Below are 16,322 nucleotides of genomic sequence, written 5' to 3' on the forward strand. Positions count from 1 at the left end.
ATTGTATGCTTTTGCTCTCCATGTATATTTTAGAAATAGCTTGCCATTTTTAAAAAATAAAAATTAAATCCTGCTGTGTTGTTAATTGGGATTGAATTATTGAGTGGATCTATGGGCCATTTTGGGAAGAATGAACAATTAGCAATACAATGTATTCTGATTCAGGAACATGGTGTATCTCTCTGTTTATTTACATGTTCTTAAATTTCTCACAGAAATATTTTGTAAATTTCAGTATATAACATGTCTTGCACATATTTTGTAAAGTTTATCCCTAATGATTTCATGTTTTATATTTATTGTAAATAATATCTTTAAATTTTAATTCTAATTCTTCATTGCTTCGTATATTGAGGTACAACTGATTTGTGTGTATTGATCTTGATAAACTCATCTTTTTTGTATCTTTAAGCTTATCTACATATACAATTATTTAGATTTGAATAAAGACTTTTATTCTTCCTGCTAATCTTTTATAACTTACTATACTTGCTTTATTGCATTGACTAGAATCTCCAGTATGATATTGAATAGAAGGAGTGAAAATGGACATCTATGCATTTAACGATTTTCAGGAGAGAGCAGTGATTCCATTATGTATGATGTTATTTATAGGATTATCCCCTCCCCCAATGTCTTTCATTAGATGAAAAAAGTTCTTTTATATTCCCAGTTTTCTGTAAGTTTTTAGATGAATGAAGATTGAATTTTGTTAAGTATTTACAACTATTGAGATGATTGTATATTTTTCCTGTATTTTGTTAATATGGTTCATTATATTGCTTGATTTTCAAATGTTAAAGCTTTCTTGCATTCCTGGAATATGCCCCACTTGATCATGGTGTATTATTATTTTTTATATATTGCTGGATTAAATTTGCTGCTCTTAGGGATGTTGAATCTAGGCTGATGAAGGCTATTGGTACTTAGTTTTCTTCTAGTGTCCTTGCCTGGCTTTATCATCAGAATAATACTGGCTTCATGAAATGTTGCCACTTTCTCTGGTTTCTAAGAGTTTCTGTTAGATTGTTATTATTTCTTCAAAAATTTGATAGAATATGCCAGTGAATCATCTGGGCCTGGAGTTTTCTTTGTGTGAAGGTTTTTAGTTATACTTCAGTTTATCTAATAGATAGTAGGGCTCTTTTGTTTTTCTGTTTCATGTATTAGTTTTGGTAATTTCCATGTTTCAGGGAAGTTTTTTTCATTTTAACTAAGTTTCAAGTATGTTGGCAGAACGATGTTCATCATACTTGTTTTATCCCTTTAAGGACCTGTAGTGATGTCCCTCTTTCATTGGTGATCTTGGTGCTTATCATCTTCTCCTTTTTTTTCCTCAAACGTTGTATCAATTCTAAAAGTTCAACTTTTAGTTTTGTTATTTTCTCTATTGTTTGTTAATTTTCTATTTCATTGACTTCTGCTCATATCTTTAATATTTCCTACCTTTTACTGACTTTATTGTTTTAGCTTTTTAAATTTTTAAAAATTTCTTTTAATTATTTTTTATTGTTTTTTAAGATTTTATTTATTTATCCATGAGAGACACAGAAGAGAGAAAGAGGCAGAGACACAGGCAGAGGGAGAAGCAGGCTTCATGCAGGGAGCCTGATGTGGGACTTGATCCTGAGTCTCCAGGATCACACCTTGGGTGGAAGGCGGTGCTAAACTGCTGAGCCACCAGGGCTGCCCTATTGTTTTAGCTTTTTAAGGTAGAGGCTTAGGTTGACTTTGGGCCTTTCTTCTTTTCTAATATAGGCATTTAAAGCTATACACTTCCCTCTAGGTATCACTTTCGTTACATCCCACAAATTTTGACATATTGCTTTATTTACTTTCAACTAAAAACTATGAAATTTTCTTTGTGATTTCTTCTGTGACCATTGGCTGTTTAGAAATGTGCTTTTTAATAGACTTTATTTCTTAGAGCAATTTTATTATTTTTTTAAAAGATGGATCTATTTATTCATGAGAGACAGAGAGGGAGAGAGGCAGAGACACAGGCAGAGGGAGAAGCAGGCCCCCCGCAGGGAGCAATCCAGGATCCCAGGATCACGCCCCTAGCTGAAGGCAGACACCCAACCACTGAGCCACCCAGGTGTCCCTCTTAGAGCAATTTTAGATTCACAGTAAATTTGAGCAGAATTATGGGTACAAAGATTTCCTATATATTCTTTGTCCCCACACATGCGCAGCTTCCCCTGTTATCAAAATGCCCCACCTGCGTGGTATATTGTTAAAACTGATGACCTACATTGACACGTCATTATTACCCAAAGACCATAGTTCACATTAGGGTTCATTTTGGTGTGTATTGTGTGGATTGGACAAAGGTATAATGACATGTATCCATATCATAGATATTTTTTTTGCCCTGAAAATTGTGCTCTGCATGTTCATCCCTACCCCCAACCCCTGGCAACCAATTATCATTTTACTGTCTCTATAGTTTTGCTCTTTCCAGATGTCATATTGTTGGAATCACACAGTATGTAGCCTTTTCAGATTGACTTCTTTCCCTTAGCAATATATATTTAATTTTTTTCCAAGTATTTTCATGGCTTGATAGCGCTTTTCTTTTTTGCACTGAATAATAGTCCGTTGTCGGAATGTACCACAGTTTATCCAACCTCCTGAAGGATATTTTGGTTGCTTCTAAGTTTTGGCAATTATGAATAAAGCTGTTATAAATGTTCATGTACAGGTTTTCATGAACATAAGTGCTCTCTAGGAGGGATCCCTGGGTGGCTCAGAGGTTTAGCGCCTGCCGTCGGCCCAGGGCGCGATCCTGGAGTCCCGAGATCAAGTCCCGAGTCAGGCTTCCTGCATGGAGCCTGCTTCTCCCTCTGCCTGTGTCTCTGCTTCTCCCTCTGTCTGTGTCTCTGCCTCTCTCTTACTCTGTGTCTCATGAATAAATAAATAAAATCTTAAAAAAAAAAAGAGCTCTCTAGGATAGATACCAAGAGTAGGGTTCCTGGATTGTATGGTAAGAGTATGTTTATTTGTGTAAGAAACTGCCAAACTCCCCTCCAAAGTAGATGTACCATTTTGTATTCTCATCAGCAATGAATGAAGATGCCTTTTGCTCCACAACCTCACAGCACTTGGTGTTATTAGTCATCTGGATTTGGTTATTCTAATAATAGTGTGGTGCTCTCCTTGTTTGAGGTTGCTTTTCCCTGATGACCTATGATGTATGGAGCATCTTTTTATACTGCCATCTGTATATCTTCTGTGGTGAAGTATCTATTAAGGTCTTTGATAAAAAATAAATTAAAAAAAAAAAAAGGTCTTTGAAAAAAAAAGTTCTTTGGCCCATTTTGAAATCAGATTGTTTTCTTATTGCTGGGCTTTAAGAGTTCTTTTTTTTTTAAATTTTTATTTATTTATGATAGTCACACACACAGAGAGAGAGAGAGAGAGAGAGAGAGGCAGAGACATAGGCAGAGGGAGAAGCAGGCTCCATGCACCGGGAGCCCGATGTGGGATTCGATTCCGGGTCTCCAGGATTGCGCCCTGGGCCAAAGGCAGGCGCGCTAAACCGCTGCGCCACCCAGGGATACCAAGAGTTCTTTTTTTTTTTTTTTAAGAGTTCTTTATGTATTTTGGATAATAGTTCTTTAGCAGATGTATCTTTTACAAATACTTTCTCTCAATCTGTGGCTCATCTTATTATCTTGGTAAAATCTTTCACACAACAGGTTTTTAATTTTAATGAAACCCAGCTTATCAGTAATTTCTTTGATGGGTTATATACCCTTGGATTTGTCTCTATAAAGTTATTGCCATAGTCATGATCATCTAGATTTTCTCCTATGTCATTGTCAGTTTTACACTTTTCCATTTAACATTTGGGTTTGTGATCTATTTTAATTTTTTATGAAGTGTGTAAGGTCTGTGTCTAAGTCCTTTTTTTGTCTGTGAGTGTTCAGTTGTTCCAGTACCACTTGTTGAAAAGACTATCTTTGCTCCATTTTATTGCCTTTGATCTTTTTTCAAAGATATGTGAGTCTATTTCTGGGCTCTCTATTCCATTGATCTAATTGTCTGAGTATTTTTTTCCAATACCATATTTCTTGATTGTTTCAGTTTATAGTAAGCCTTAAAATCAGATAATGTTAGTCCTTAAACTTTGTTCCTCAATATTGTGTTGGCTATTCTGGGTTCTTTGCTTCTCCATGCAAGAGAAGCATGTAAACTTTAGGATCAGTTTGTCAGTATCCACAAAATAGCTTGGTTGGATATAATTGGAAATTGCTAGAAGTATTTTTAAATTTTATTTTAATTAATTTTAAAATATTTTATTTATTCATGAGACAGAGAGAGAGAGAGAGAGAGAGAGAGAGAGAGAGAGAGAGGCAGAGACACAGGCAGAGGGAGAAGCAGGCTCCGTGCAGGGACCCCAACATCGGACTCAATCCCGGGTCTCCAGGATCACTCCATTGCAGGCGCTAAACCGCTGAGCCACCCAGGCTGCCCTAGAAGTATTTTTTATTTTATTTTTAAAGATTTTTTTTATTTATTTAAAGATTTTATTTATTTATTCATGAGAGAGAGAGAGCGAGAGACGCAGAGACACAGGCAGAGGGAGAAGCAGGCTCCATGCAGGGAGCCCGACGCGGGACTCGATCCTAGGTCTCCAGGATCACGTCCTGGGCTGAAAGCGGCGCTAAACCGCTGAGCCACCCGGGCTGCCCTGGAAGTATTTTTTTTAATTTTATTTATTTATGACAGTCACAGAGAGAGAGAGAGAGAGAGAGAGGCAGAGACACAGGCAGAGGGAGAAGCAGGCTCCATGCAGGGAGCCTGACGCGGGACTCGATCTCGGGACTCCAGGATCGCGCCCTGGGCCGACGGCAGGCGCTAAACCGCTGAGCCACCCAGGGATCCCTAGAAGTATTTTTTAAATCTCCAAATATTTGAGTTTTTACCAGCCCCATTTTTTATATAATGACTTAAAATTCAATGTCATTGTGGTCAGAGAACATACTCTGTACACTTGGAATTGTTTTACTTTATTTATTGAGAATTTTTTATGGCTTAACATGTGATCATCTTGGAGAACATTACCTGTGCACCTTAAAATACTGTGCATTTTGATATTATTGGATAGAGTATCCTGTAAATGTCAATTAGGTGAAATTGGTTGATGTTTAGTTCAAGTCTGTATTATTAGTGATTTTATTTTATTTTATTTTATTATTTTATTTTTTATTAGTGATTTTATATACTTGTTCTATAAGTTACTGAAGGAGAGAGTATTGTTATGTCCAAATGTAAGTATAGATTCATCTCCTTTAATTCTGTCAATTTTTGCTTCATGAAGTTTGAATTTTTGTTGCTAGGTGTATACACATTAGTACCATTATATCTTTTGGATGAGTTGACCCTTCATCATTATGAAATATCTCTTCATCCCTGGTATATTACTTATTCTGTAGTCTGCTTGTCTTTTTTTTTTTTTTTTTGCTTTGTCTTAATAATAACCACTCTATCCTTCTTATGATTTGTGTTTGTGTGGCATATATTTTCCATCCTTACACTTTTAATCTACCCATGTCTTCATAATTAAAATGTGTTCTTGTAGCCAGCATATACAGTTCTTTCTTGATTTTTTAAAGGATATTTTTAAAAATTTAATTTATTTATTCATGAGAGACAGAGAGAGAGAGAGGCAAAGACACAGGCAGAGGGAGAAGCAGGCTCCATGCAGGGAGCCCGATATGGGACTCAAACCCAGGTCTCCAGGATCATGCGCTGGGCTGAAAGTGGCGCTAAAATGCTGAGCCACCGGGGCTGCCCTCTTGATTTTTTATTCAGTATGAAAGAGTGTTTAGGCCATTTATGTTTATTGTAATTTTTAAAAAAGATTTTATTTATTTATTCATGACAGAGAGAGAGAGAGAGAGAGAAAGAGGCAGAGACACAGGCAGAGGGAGAAGCAGGCTTCATGCTGATAGCCTGATGTGGGACTCCAGGACCACTCCCTGGGCTGAAGGCAGGTGCAAAACCGCTGAGCCACCCAGGGATCCCTGTTTTTATTGTAATTATCAATAGAATTATGTTTAAGTCTACCCTCTTGGTACTTCTTTTCTTTTTGTCTCATCTCTTCTTTGTTACTTTATTCCTCATTTTCTAATTAGATTGGGTTTTTAAAAAGATTTTTAGAATTCCATTTTTATCTCCATTCTTGGTTCATTTACTGTACCTCTTTTTTTTTATGTGTTCAGTGATTGTTCTAAAGCTTACAGTATACATCTTAAACTCATCACCATCTTCTTTCAAATAATATTAAACAATTTCTCACAAAATTTAAGAATAGTACAATAATGTATTTCTACTCCCTCCTCCTGTCCTTTGTATTATTGTAAGACGTTTTTCTTCTCAGCACATTATAAACATAATACATTGATACTATTTTTGCTTTAAATAATCAATGTCTTTTTAAAAAGATTTATTTATTTATTCATGAGAGACACACACACACAGAGGCAGAGACATAGGCAAAGGGAGAAGCAGGTTCCCTGTGGGGAGCCCTATGCGGGACTCGATTTTAGGACCTGAGCCAGAGGCAAATGCTCAACCCCTGAGGCACCTAGGCATCTCTAAATAATCAATGTCTTTAAAAGAAGTTTTTATTTTTTATTTTTTAAAGATTTATTTATTTATTTATGATAGGCATAGAGAGAAAGAAAGGCAGAGATTCAGGAGGAGGGAGAAGCAGGGTCCATGCCGGGAGCCTGACGCGGGACTCGATCCCGGAACTCCAGGATCGCGCCCTGGGCCAAAGGCAGGCGCCAAACCGCTGAGCCACCCAGGGATCCCCTAAAAGAAGTTTTTAAATGAGAAAAAATGTGTCTTATGTTCACCTCAATATTTCCCATTTCCAGCACTGTTTATTCCTTTGTATAGATCCACGTTTCCATCTGGTATCCTTTTTCTTCCATTTAAGAACTTCCTTTAGCATTTTTTGTAATACAGACCTGCCAGCAATGAATTCTCTCAACTTTTGTTTGTCTGAAAATCTTTGCTTCACCTTTAGTTATGAAACATCTTTATATGAATATATGAAATATATTCAGTTATGAAAGAACATTTCAGTGTATAATTTTGATTTGACGGGTTTTTTTCTGTAATTTCTTGTCCTCTTGCTTTTATACTTTCTGGTGGCCTTCCTGCATTCATTCTTTGTTTCATTGTATGTGTCTCACTCTTTCCCAGTCTGCTTTTAAAATTTTCTGTTTTTCACTGTTTTTCAGGAATGTTATTATCAGAGACCTTTCAGTTTTTTTCTGATTATCCTGTTTGGCCTTCGGGGTTTCTTGGAACTGAAGATTTACAGTTTTTATCAAATTAGGAAAAATTTAGGCCAATATTTTTTCAAACATCTGCCCCCGCCCCCCGGCTCTTTTCCTGGAACTCCAGTTTCACATCACTTATTTTAGAGTGTTTGATATTGTCCATTAAGTCATTGAGTCTCTGTCTTCTTTTTTCAGTATTTTTTCTCTGTATTTCCTTTTGTTTAATTTCTATTGCTGTTTATTTGGGTTCATTGATCCTTCCTTCTACAGTATCTAATCTGCTGTTAATCTCAGATCTTTTTAAAAAAGACTTATTCATTTATTTCTTTACTTATTTATTTATTTGAGAGCATGTGAACAGAGAGAGGGGCAGAGGGAGAGGGAAAAGGAGGAAGCAAAGCTCCCTGCTGAGTGCAGACCTCAATCCCACAACCCAGAGATCTTACCTGAGCCCAAATCAAGAGCCAGAATGCTCAACTGATTGAGCTACCCAGGAGCTCCAGGAACTTTTCTTTTCTTTTTTTTTTAATTTATTTATTTATTATTTATGATAGTCACACAGAGAGAGAGAGAGAGAGGCAGAGACATAGGCAGAGGGAGAAGCAGGCTCCATGCACCGGGAGCCCGATGTGGGATTCGATCCTGGGTCTCCAGGATCGCGCCCTGGGCCAAAGGCAGGCGCCAAACCGCTGCGCCACCCAGGGATCCCTCCAGGAACTTTTCATTTCAGATATTACAGTTGTAATTTCTAGAAGTCTCACTGTTTCTTTTTCATATCTTCTGTTTTTCTACTTGTCAGGTTTATGTTTTTCTTTAAATACTTTAATATAGTTTTAATAACTGTTTTAATATCCCTGACTGCTAATTCCATCCTCTGTCATTTATTGCATCTTTGTCATTTATTTATTGTTTTATTTACTGATTTTACTCCTGATTATAGGTCAGATTCCTTCCGTTTTCACTTGTTCACTAATTTTTTATTGTATGCTAGACTTAATTAATTTTATGGGTTTTTAAAAAACATTTTATTTATTTTTTTCATAGACACAGAGAGAGAGAGGCAGAGACACAGGCAGAGGGAGAAGCAGGCTCCATGCAGGGAGCCTGACGTGGGACTGGATCCTGGGTCTCCAGGATCATACCCCAGGGTGCAGGTGGCGCCAAACCGCTGCACCACCGGGGCTGCCCTAATTTTATGTTTTTGAATGTCTGGCTTTTGTTGCCTTCCTTCAGTGAGTATTGAACTTTTTCCTAGCAGGCAGTGTTACTTGTGGTTCATTTTGATCCTTTGAGGCTTGCTTGATTTTAAGTTTCATTCGAGTGGGTCTAGAGTAGTCTTTTCTCCAAAAATACTTCAGTCCTGTTGCTAAGGCAGGTCCCTTCTGGCATCCCTACTGAATACCCCATCCAGAACTCAGATGTCTTCCAGTTACTCTTTCCATGGCCTTGTGGATTTTCCATCCTACACATGTGCATCTTAAAATTCAGCAAAGACTCAAGGGGACTCCTATGCAAACCTTTTCCTTCTCTTCCCAGCTGCCTCTCCTCCAGAATCCTTCCTAGGATCTCCCAGCTGCTTTAGCCTCTCTGAACTCCTTCCTTGTCTCCTCAACTCTATGAGACTGCCATGCTTTGCTTGCAATCTTCTTCCCAGCTCTGCAGACTAGAATATGCTTTCAGGCAGAAAACCAAGACCATTGTATGGCATACCTCATTTGTTTTCCTTCTCTCAGGGATTTAAGTCTTGTGCTGTCTGTTATCTAATATCTCAAGACAGTTGTTTTATAAATTTTGTCTAACTGTCTGGTTGTTTACAATAGGAGGGTAAGTTGTGCCCCCTTTACTTCATTGTGGATGACAGAATTATCCACACTGAATTTTAAGTTTCAGTTATTTTTGTTATTTTAAGACATTCTGTTTAGTTTTTTTAAATCTTCATGAGCAATTTATAGTTTCTTATTCCTTTCAAGTATTTCCAAGGTTGTCTTTTATTATGTAAGCACAGCAAATATAGTTGTGTTATAATCTTCAATCATTCTAATATTTGGAAGTAACTTCAGGTTGTTGTTTTCTGTGTTGTTTCTAATGGTTATTGCTCGTGGTGTCTTTTGTTTGTGTGTGCTTCATTGTCTCAAAGTCCTATCTATTTATTTATTTAATCATTATTTGTGGGAATTCTTTTTTTAAAGATCTTTTTAGGGGCAGACTCCTGGGTGGCTCAGTTGGTTAAGCGTCTGCCTTTGGCTCATGTCATGATCCCGGGGTCTTGAGCCCCGCTTCAAGCTCACTGCTCTGCAGGGAGCCTACTTCTCCCTCTTCCTCTGCCTCTCCCCCTGCTTGTGCTCTCTCCCTCTCTCTCTCAAATAAATAAATGAAATCTTTAAAAAGAGAGAGATAGAGAGAGAGAAAGAGAAAATGTGAATGGGGGAGGGACAGAAGGAAAGGGAGAGAGAATCCCAAGAGGACCCCATGCCCAGTGCGGACTGAGGAGGGGCTCCATCCCATGACCCCCCGAGTACATGACCTGAGCCAAAATCAAGAGCCAGACATCTAATTGACCGAGCCAGCCAGGCACTCCTATTTCTGGGAATTCTTAAGGCATGGGATAAAGGTACATTCATCCAAATAGGACTTTTGTTTCTACCTGGTGCATAGGGACATTAGAAAGAGAATATTTGAAACTCATTTTTGGCTTGAGTTCTTGAGACAACCAGGGTAAAATATTTGGGCTGCAAATCCAAACTAGGCCTGGCTTGTGCTTATGACATGTCAAAAGCTTTAAAAATGTCCCTTTGTTTTGCTCATTTCTGAAGCAACCTTCTTTGCATTCCCTGTATTGTGGAAGGGTTGAGTGCGAGCTTCTGGTTCATTAGTTATACTGAATGTGTAGCCCTTTGAAGTGTGATGTTTAGGGGAAGACCTGATTCTTACTTGTGCAGGCTCTGGTGCTTTATATCTGATCTCCATGGTTCTTTGATTTCTTAAGGGTCACAAAATTGGAAACTACAGGTACAATTTTCTGTACTTAACTTTTACCTTCAGGGAAAAATTGTTTTGCAAGTCCTCTTTCTCCACTGTTTTTGTCTGTACTTCAATTTTTGTCTAATAATTCCTCAATTTTTCAATATTTTAATTCTTTTAGAAAGATTTAAAATATCTTACAGACTTTTAAGTTATTTACAGTGAGAGGGTTGATCCAAATATTTAACTTGCCTATCACCAAGAGAAAATATAGTATTTTATTTTCTAAAATGTGGTCAAACTGTAATTATTTCCTTGCACCTTGCATTTTGCTATTTATTTATTTATTTATTTATTTATTTATTTATTATTTTTTATTTATGATAGGCACACAGTGAGAGAGAGAGAGAAGGCAGAGACACAGGCAGAGGGAGAAGCAGGCTCCATGCACCAGGAGCCCGACGTGGGATTCGATCCCGGGTCTCCAGGATCGCACCCTGGGCCAAAGGCAGGCGCTAAACCGCTGCGCCACCCAGGGATCCCTCATTTTGCTCTTATTACTAAATTTTGGCAAGCCTTCCATTGCAGTTTGTATAGAGCAACAAACTGAATTTTTTTAAAGATTTATTTATTTATTCATGAGAGACACAGACTGAGAGAGAGAGGCAGAGACACAGGCAGAGGGAGAAGCAGGCTCCTTGTAGGGAGCCTGATGTGGTACTCGATCCTGGATCCCAGGGTCACGACCCAAGTCAAAGGCAGGCGCCCAACTGCTGAGCCACCCAGGCATCCCAACAAACTGAATTTTTAAGGAATTTTAGGAATTAATCAAGTTCAGAGTGTTAGTGGGGATGCAGTTGGTCTTAGGCATGAGAGAGCATGGCCATCCCTGAAACTATAAATGCTTAAGTCTGATTATATCATGAAATGTACAGATGGTCATAGGAAGAAGGGAAGAAGGTAAGGCTAAAGAGGTCAGCAGGGCTCTGATCAAAAAGCCTAAGAAGCAGTTTCTCTCACATGGCACAACTCCATGGGAGCATTATGTATGTGGTAATTTAAGTAAATGGTGCTCCCTGACATTCTGTAGGCTTCTGCAAAGCCTAGAAGATTACCTTTTATTCACTAGTCTAAGAAAAGAGGAAGAAAAGAGGTAGGTGGTGAATAAGAGACCCTGTTACTATAGCAGGTACCCCAGAATACCTGCAAGACGATAGAAAATACTTCTTCTGGGGTCCCTCCATGGTTGTAAGTTCTCTAGCACACATATTCATGATCCTGGAAATGGGTACCTTTTAGGTTTTATTCTAGGCTCTACCTTACCTAGATCAGTAGTGCTAGGTTAGTGATGCCCTTTCTTATCTAGAACATAAGGGAAAAGAAGGGGATCTCCTAAGGATCCAAATTGTTCTGTATGATTCAAATTCTCATTCTCAGGAATGCTGAAACACTTGTAAAGCTGGTAGCCATGGGGAAACTGCCTCTTGAGGCCCAGCCTCCTCCAAACCTGACTGCTAACCCAACCTCTGTCTTCAACTCCTGGCTCAACAGCCTTCCCCAGCCCATCAAGCATATGGTCTTTGGCTACGTGACTGAATGCAACTTAGAGAAACAGTTTTTGAAGGTCAGTAAAAATAGCTGAGAAGAGCCTGGATTTACTCAAAACCTTCAATGAAACAGAAATTTCAGCTTTTGTTAGCACTAGGAAAAAATCCCAGAAGCATTAGGATAACCTGCATCCCTGGTAATGCAAAGAACTATAGCTTGTAGAATGCCCTTCCTTGGATTGGTTTTCCGTATCAGAGGGTCAGCTTGGAGATCTGATTTTTCTCAGTGGCCTACAGCTTAGAATTTTCTGGGGAAGATAGTTTCCTTGTCTGTATTTTTTTGGTTAAGTTTAAGGACTTAAAGTTAACTCCTGCTCTCTCTCCCCTCAACAGGTTAAGGAGGGTCCAAGTTTTGCATTTGTGGCCTTCATTGAAACCATGTCATTCATCCCTGGGTCTGTCTTCTGGTCCATCCTCTTCTTCCTGCTTTTGCTGATTTTGGGGCTGATCAGCATGATAGGGATCATGCAAGGAATCCTCATTCCATTCCAGAACACCTTTTCTTCTTTCAGGAAATCTACGAAACTGCTTACAGGTATTCTGACCAATGCCCTACTCCCACCAATGGCCCTGACTTCTCTAAGACTTCCCCAGCCCAAGTCTGTAACCTTTGCTTAGCCCTTGTCACCCAACCAGATCTCTGACCTTGATCCAGATCCAATGTTTCCTCCAGTGGTTGTCTTTGGGTTCATGTTCCTGTGTGACCTCTTCTTCACTCGACCTTCAGGCATCTACTACATCAGACTGCTGAGTGAATACTGGATAGTCCTCCCCATAATCATCACCATCATACTTGAAAACATGGCTGTGGGCTGGGCCTATGGGGCCAGGAGGTGATACCTTGGGTCTATAGGGAAGGTTGACCCCTTTTTCTTGTCTGTCTTGTCACCCAACTAGAGTGATGTAGGGACACTTAACCTCAGGGCCTTCTGAAAAACCTATTCATTCATTCATTCATTCATTCACTTAACATATTTATTGAGTGCTTAATATGTGCCAGAAACTGTTTTACCCACCAAGGTTATTGAAGAGAACAAGCATCCCTGTCCTTAAGGAATTTACATTCTGGTGGTAGTGACAGGCAATAACCAGATGAATATATAAAAATGTCAGGTACTGATAACTGACAGAAGAAAATCAAAAGGTAAAGTGAGATGATCAAGAATGGGAATATGCATGGGTGTTAATTTAGATAGGATTACAGGGAAGGCCTCTCTGATAAGGTGACATTTGAGCAGACTCCTGAATGACATGAAGGAAGGAGCCATGACAAGATTTTGAGGAAGTGTTGCAAGCAGAGGAAACACTAAATACCAGGGGAAGAGGAAGCATCAGGCTTGGAGATTTTGAGGAATAAATAGATGAGAGAGGTTGGAGTAGAGTGTTGGGAGTAGAAGCCAGAGAGATCATGTAGGACTTTCTAAGCCAGACTTAGGACTTAGATTTTTTTTTAAGATTTTATTTATTTACTCATGAGAGACACACAGAGAGAGGCAGAGACATAAGCAGATGGAGAAGCAGGCTTCCTGCGGGGAGTTCGATGTGGGACTTGATCCCTGGACCGCGGATCATGTCCTGAGCCAAAGGCAGATGCTCAACTGCTGAGCCACCCAGGTGTCCCAGGGCTTAGCTTTTTATGCAGAATGAGAGGGGAGACATTGGAAGGTTCTGAGTAGGGGAGTGACATCATCAGATTTATGTATTTTTTAAAAAATACCTATGACTGCTGTGTGGAGAATAGATTCAGAGGAGTCAAGAGTGAAGCAAGGAGAACAGTTGGGTGCTATTTTAATATTCCAAGTGAGAGCTAACAACAGCTTGGGGTAAGGTGATAGAGGTATAGGTTGAGAGATGTCATCTAATGCTGCAAGGAAAACCACCAGGGAAGGGAGAACAAGATAATCAGGAACTGGGACTTAGTAGGCATAACTGTGCAAGGAAGAGTGGGAAAATCCAAATCAAATACAAAGGACTCCCAAGCCTGACTTTTTAACAGGCTAGTGTGTGGATGTCCAAGTGGCATAATTCATAGGCAGAAGGCTCAGGTAGCAGCATTTTCAGGTGAGAGTGGTTCACTCATTTATGAACTCATTCAAAAAATTTTCTTGAGGCTTTCTCTGTGTCTGGAAAGCTTGTTACTGGGATACAAATAAATTAGAATGAGCTCCTCCTCTCAAAAAACACAGAAGCCAAACAGAAAGACATATATATATAAGCAGATAATCCCAGTACTGGTGGTAAGTCTATAGTAGAGGTAGTCAGGGGCACTCTTGAGGCACCTGGAGAATCTGGAAAGGCATACTAAAGGGGAAGGTGGCTGAGCATAGTCCAGACAGATGAATAGGTAGACAAAGAGAATAGCATTCTAGGCCAAAGAACCCAATTGGATATTTATTGTGATTGAGCACATGTAGTAGAGGAGGCTGGATCCATGGGCTGGAAGAAACTAAGAAAGGTTCACTGAGGGCCAAGTGTTGCCTTCTTTTCTCAGTCTGCATTGTTCAGTATGGACGCCCAACATGTAGAAGAGCCCCTCGTGATCATAAACATTTTCATATTCATGGAATGAATGAAAGGACTTGCCCTTTATCCTGAAGGCATTGGGTACCCTTGAAGGGTTTTGAGCAATAGAGGGATGTTTGAACATTTTTTCTTGGGATGGGATGCAAGACTGACTAGGGAAATGATAAGAGAGGATGAGAGGCAGAGATTTGGAGGTGAAGTAGAATATTTGAAAGATGCTAAGGTTGGGCTGACCTCCAACCCCAAGGCTGGGTGAGGCCTGACTAGGCCTCCTGCAGTCTTGTGTCCCTTCCTCCCAGGTTCCTTGAAGACTTGGCGATCGTATGGGGATCCCCCGCCTCTGCCATCATTCGTTGGCTGTGGTGCTTTCTGTGTCCAATTGTACTGGTAGCCCTCTTTGTGATTACTCTGATTCATCTATCTCTGAAGAGTATCACCTATGTGGCCTGGGACTCAAGCAGTGTAAGCCTCCTTCCCCAGACACCAGACCTTCCTAGGGAGTGGGGGCTGGATCTTTCAACCCATTCGTGGCCTAAAGACCCTATCCTCTTATTCTCTGACTCCCTAAAGATTCATTAGTCCTCTGCCCTGGTTCCCCTCCCACCCTTCCCTTTTCTGGGAACCTCAATGTTCTGAACTCCTTTCCCATTTTTCCACAGTCAAAAGAGGTCCTTCGACAATACCCATCATGGGCACTGCTTGTGATGATTGCCCTTTTTCTCATTGTCATCCTCCCCATCCCCACATATTTTGTATACTGCCTCGCCCACAGGATTTCCTTCACTTCCACAAGCCAGGGCAAGCCTATAATATCCTTCAAATCCTTACCCTTAATCCAGCCAAAACCCAGTAAAGAGGTCCACAAGGAGGAAACCCTCTAAGGTGAAATCAAGTTGGTGGTCATCCTGTTGTGTGATTGCTTAACCTCATTCATTCGACATCACACATTCCTGGAAACAGCATAATAGGCAACTCCTAATACCAATTTGCAACTGTTGATGTCCTCCGACCCAGAACTGCTTTTAATCCTGAGTAGAGGCATTATTTGGTGGACTCCCGGGGCCTCACTTTGCAGCCCCCTCCCAGACCCCATCCTCCCTGGTTACTACTGTTCATTGTGTTTTCCCCATCTCTCCCTCAGTATATATATGCCCATTATATATATATTGTCAGTAATGCCTACCAAACCTGCTTCTTGACTGGTCTGTCCAGCTTCTGAAAGGGAGCTGGAGGAGTAATGCTGTTGGTCAATAAATCAGTCCATTGGGACTCCTAGTACTGGGTGTCAGCAGATTATTTTTTTCTATAAATGTCTTTTTGGGGATCCCTGGGTGGCGCAGCAGTTTGGCGCCTGCCTTTGGCCCAGGGCGCGATCCTGGAGACCCAGGATCGAATCCCACGTCAGGCTCCCGGCGCATGGAGCCTGCTTCTCCCTCTGCCTATGTCTCTGCCTCTCTCTCTCTCACTGTGTCCTATCATAAATAAAAAATAAAAATTAAAAAAAAATTTATAAATGTCTTTTTGTCCCGGAAGTCCTTTCTTTTGAGAGGCAAATGTCCAGTCCAGGGTTCCTGCCCTCTCCTTGCCATGGCAAATTCAGATGCTCTGAATAAAGCCTTGCTTTATCCAGGGATTGGCCTTTAGCAAAGACAAACCTGGGAAATGATGGCTTCAGCAAAGATGGAAAGAATATTAATGCACTTGCTAATGGGACATGGTAATCCAATAATGAGTCTAAAAATTATTTTTAAAAAGAGGTTTCAAGACTGTGAATTGACACACAACCAGTTTAGGAAACTACCAAATCATAGTGCTGAGCCCACCAGGGCCCCATATCTGCATGGTAGGAGACATGCCAGGTTTTACTACAGGGCTAAATCAAATGAATTTGCCTAGTGGGTGATGACTGAGTGGGTCTCTCAGAACTTGT

At 39.9% G+C, this 16,322-nt stretch overlaps 1 protein-coding gene across 10 annotated transcripts in view; it reads left to right on the forward strand.

The window, feature by feature from the left end:
- Positions 1 to 15,670, forward strand: part of SLC6A16 (solute carrier family 6 member 16) — a 35,400-nt gene extending 19,730 nt beyond the window's left edge. For 5 of the 10 annotated variants that reach the window (XM_025424297.2, XM_049093747.1, XM_049093742.1 and 2 more), the window contains 5 exons: positions 11,700 to 11,886; positions 12,203 to 12,404; positions 12,525 to 12,702; positions 14,692 to 14,854; positions 15,052 to 15,670. In XM_025424297.2, coding sequence (XP_025280082.1) covers positions 11,700 to 11,886; positions 12,203 to 12,404; positions 12,525 to 12,702; positions 14,692 to 14,854; positions 15,052 to 15,273 — 952 coding nt within the window. In that variant the 3' untranslated portion in view covers positions 15,274 to 15,670. Of the gene's footprint in view, positions 1 to 11,699; positions 11,887 to 12,202; positions 12,405 to 12,487; positions 12,703 to 14,691; positions 14,934 to 15,051 lie in introns of those variants that run through there. The other 5 variants (XM_025424298.2, XM_025424301.2, XR_003126985.2 and 2 more) reach the window with 5 other exon arrangements.
- The last annotated feature ends 652 nt before the right edge of the window (positions 15,671 to 16,322 follow it).

The sequence above is a fragment of the Canis lupus genome, chromosome 1 (genome assembly GCF_003254725.2).
Source record: "Canis lupus dingo isolate Sandy chromosome 1, ASM325472v2, whole genome shotgun sequence".
Taxonomy (NCBI): Eukaryota; Metazoa; Chordata; class Mammalia; order Carnivora; family Canidae; genus Canis; species Canis lupus.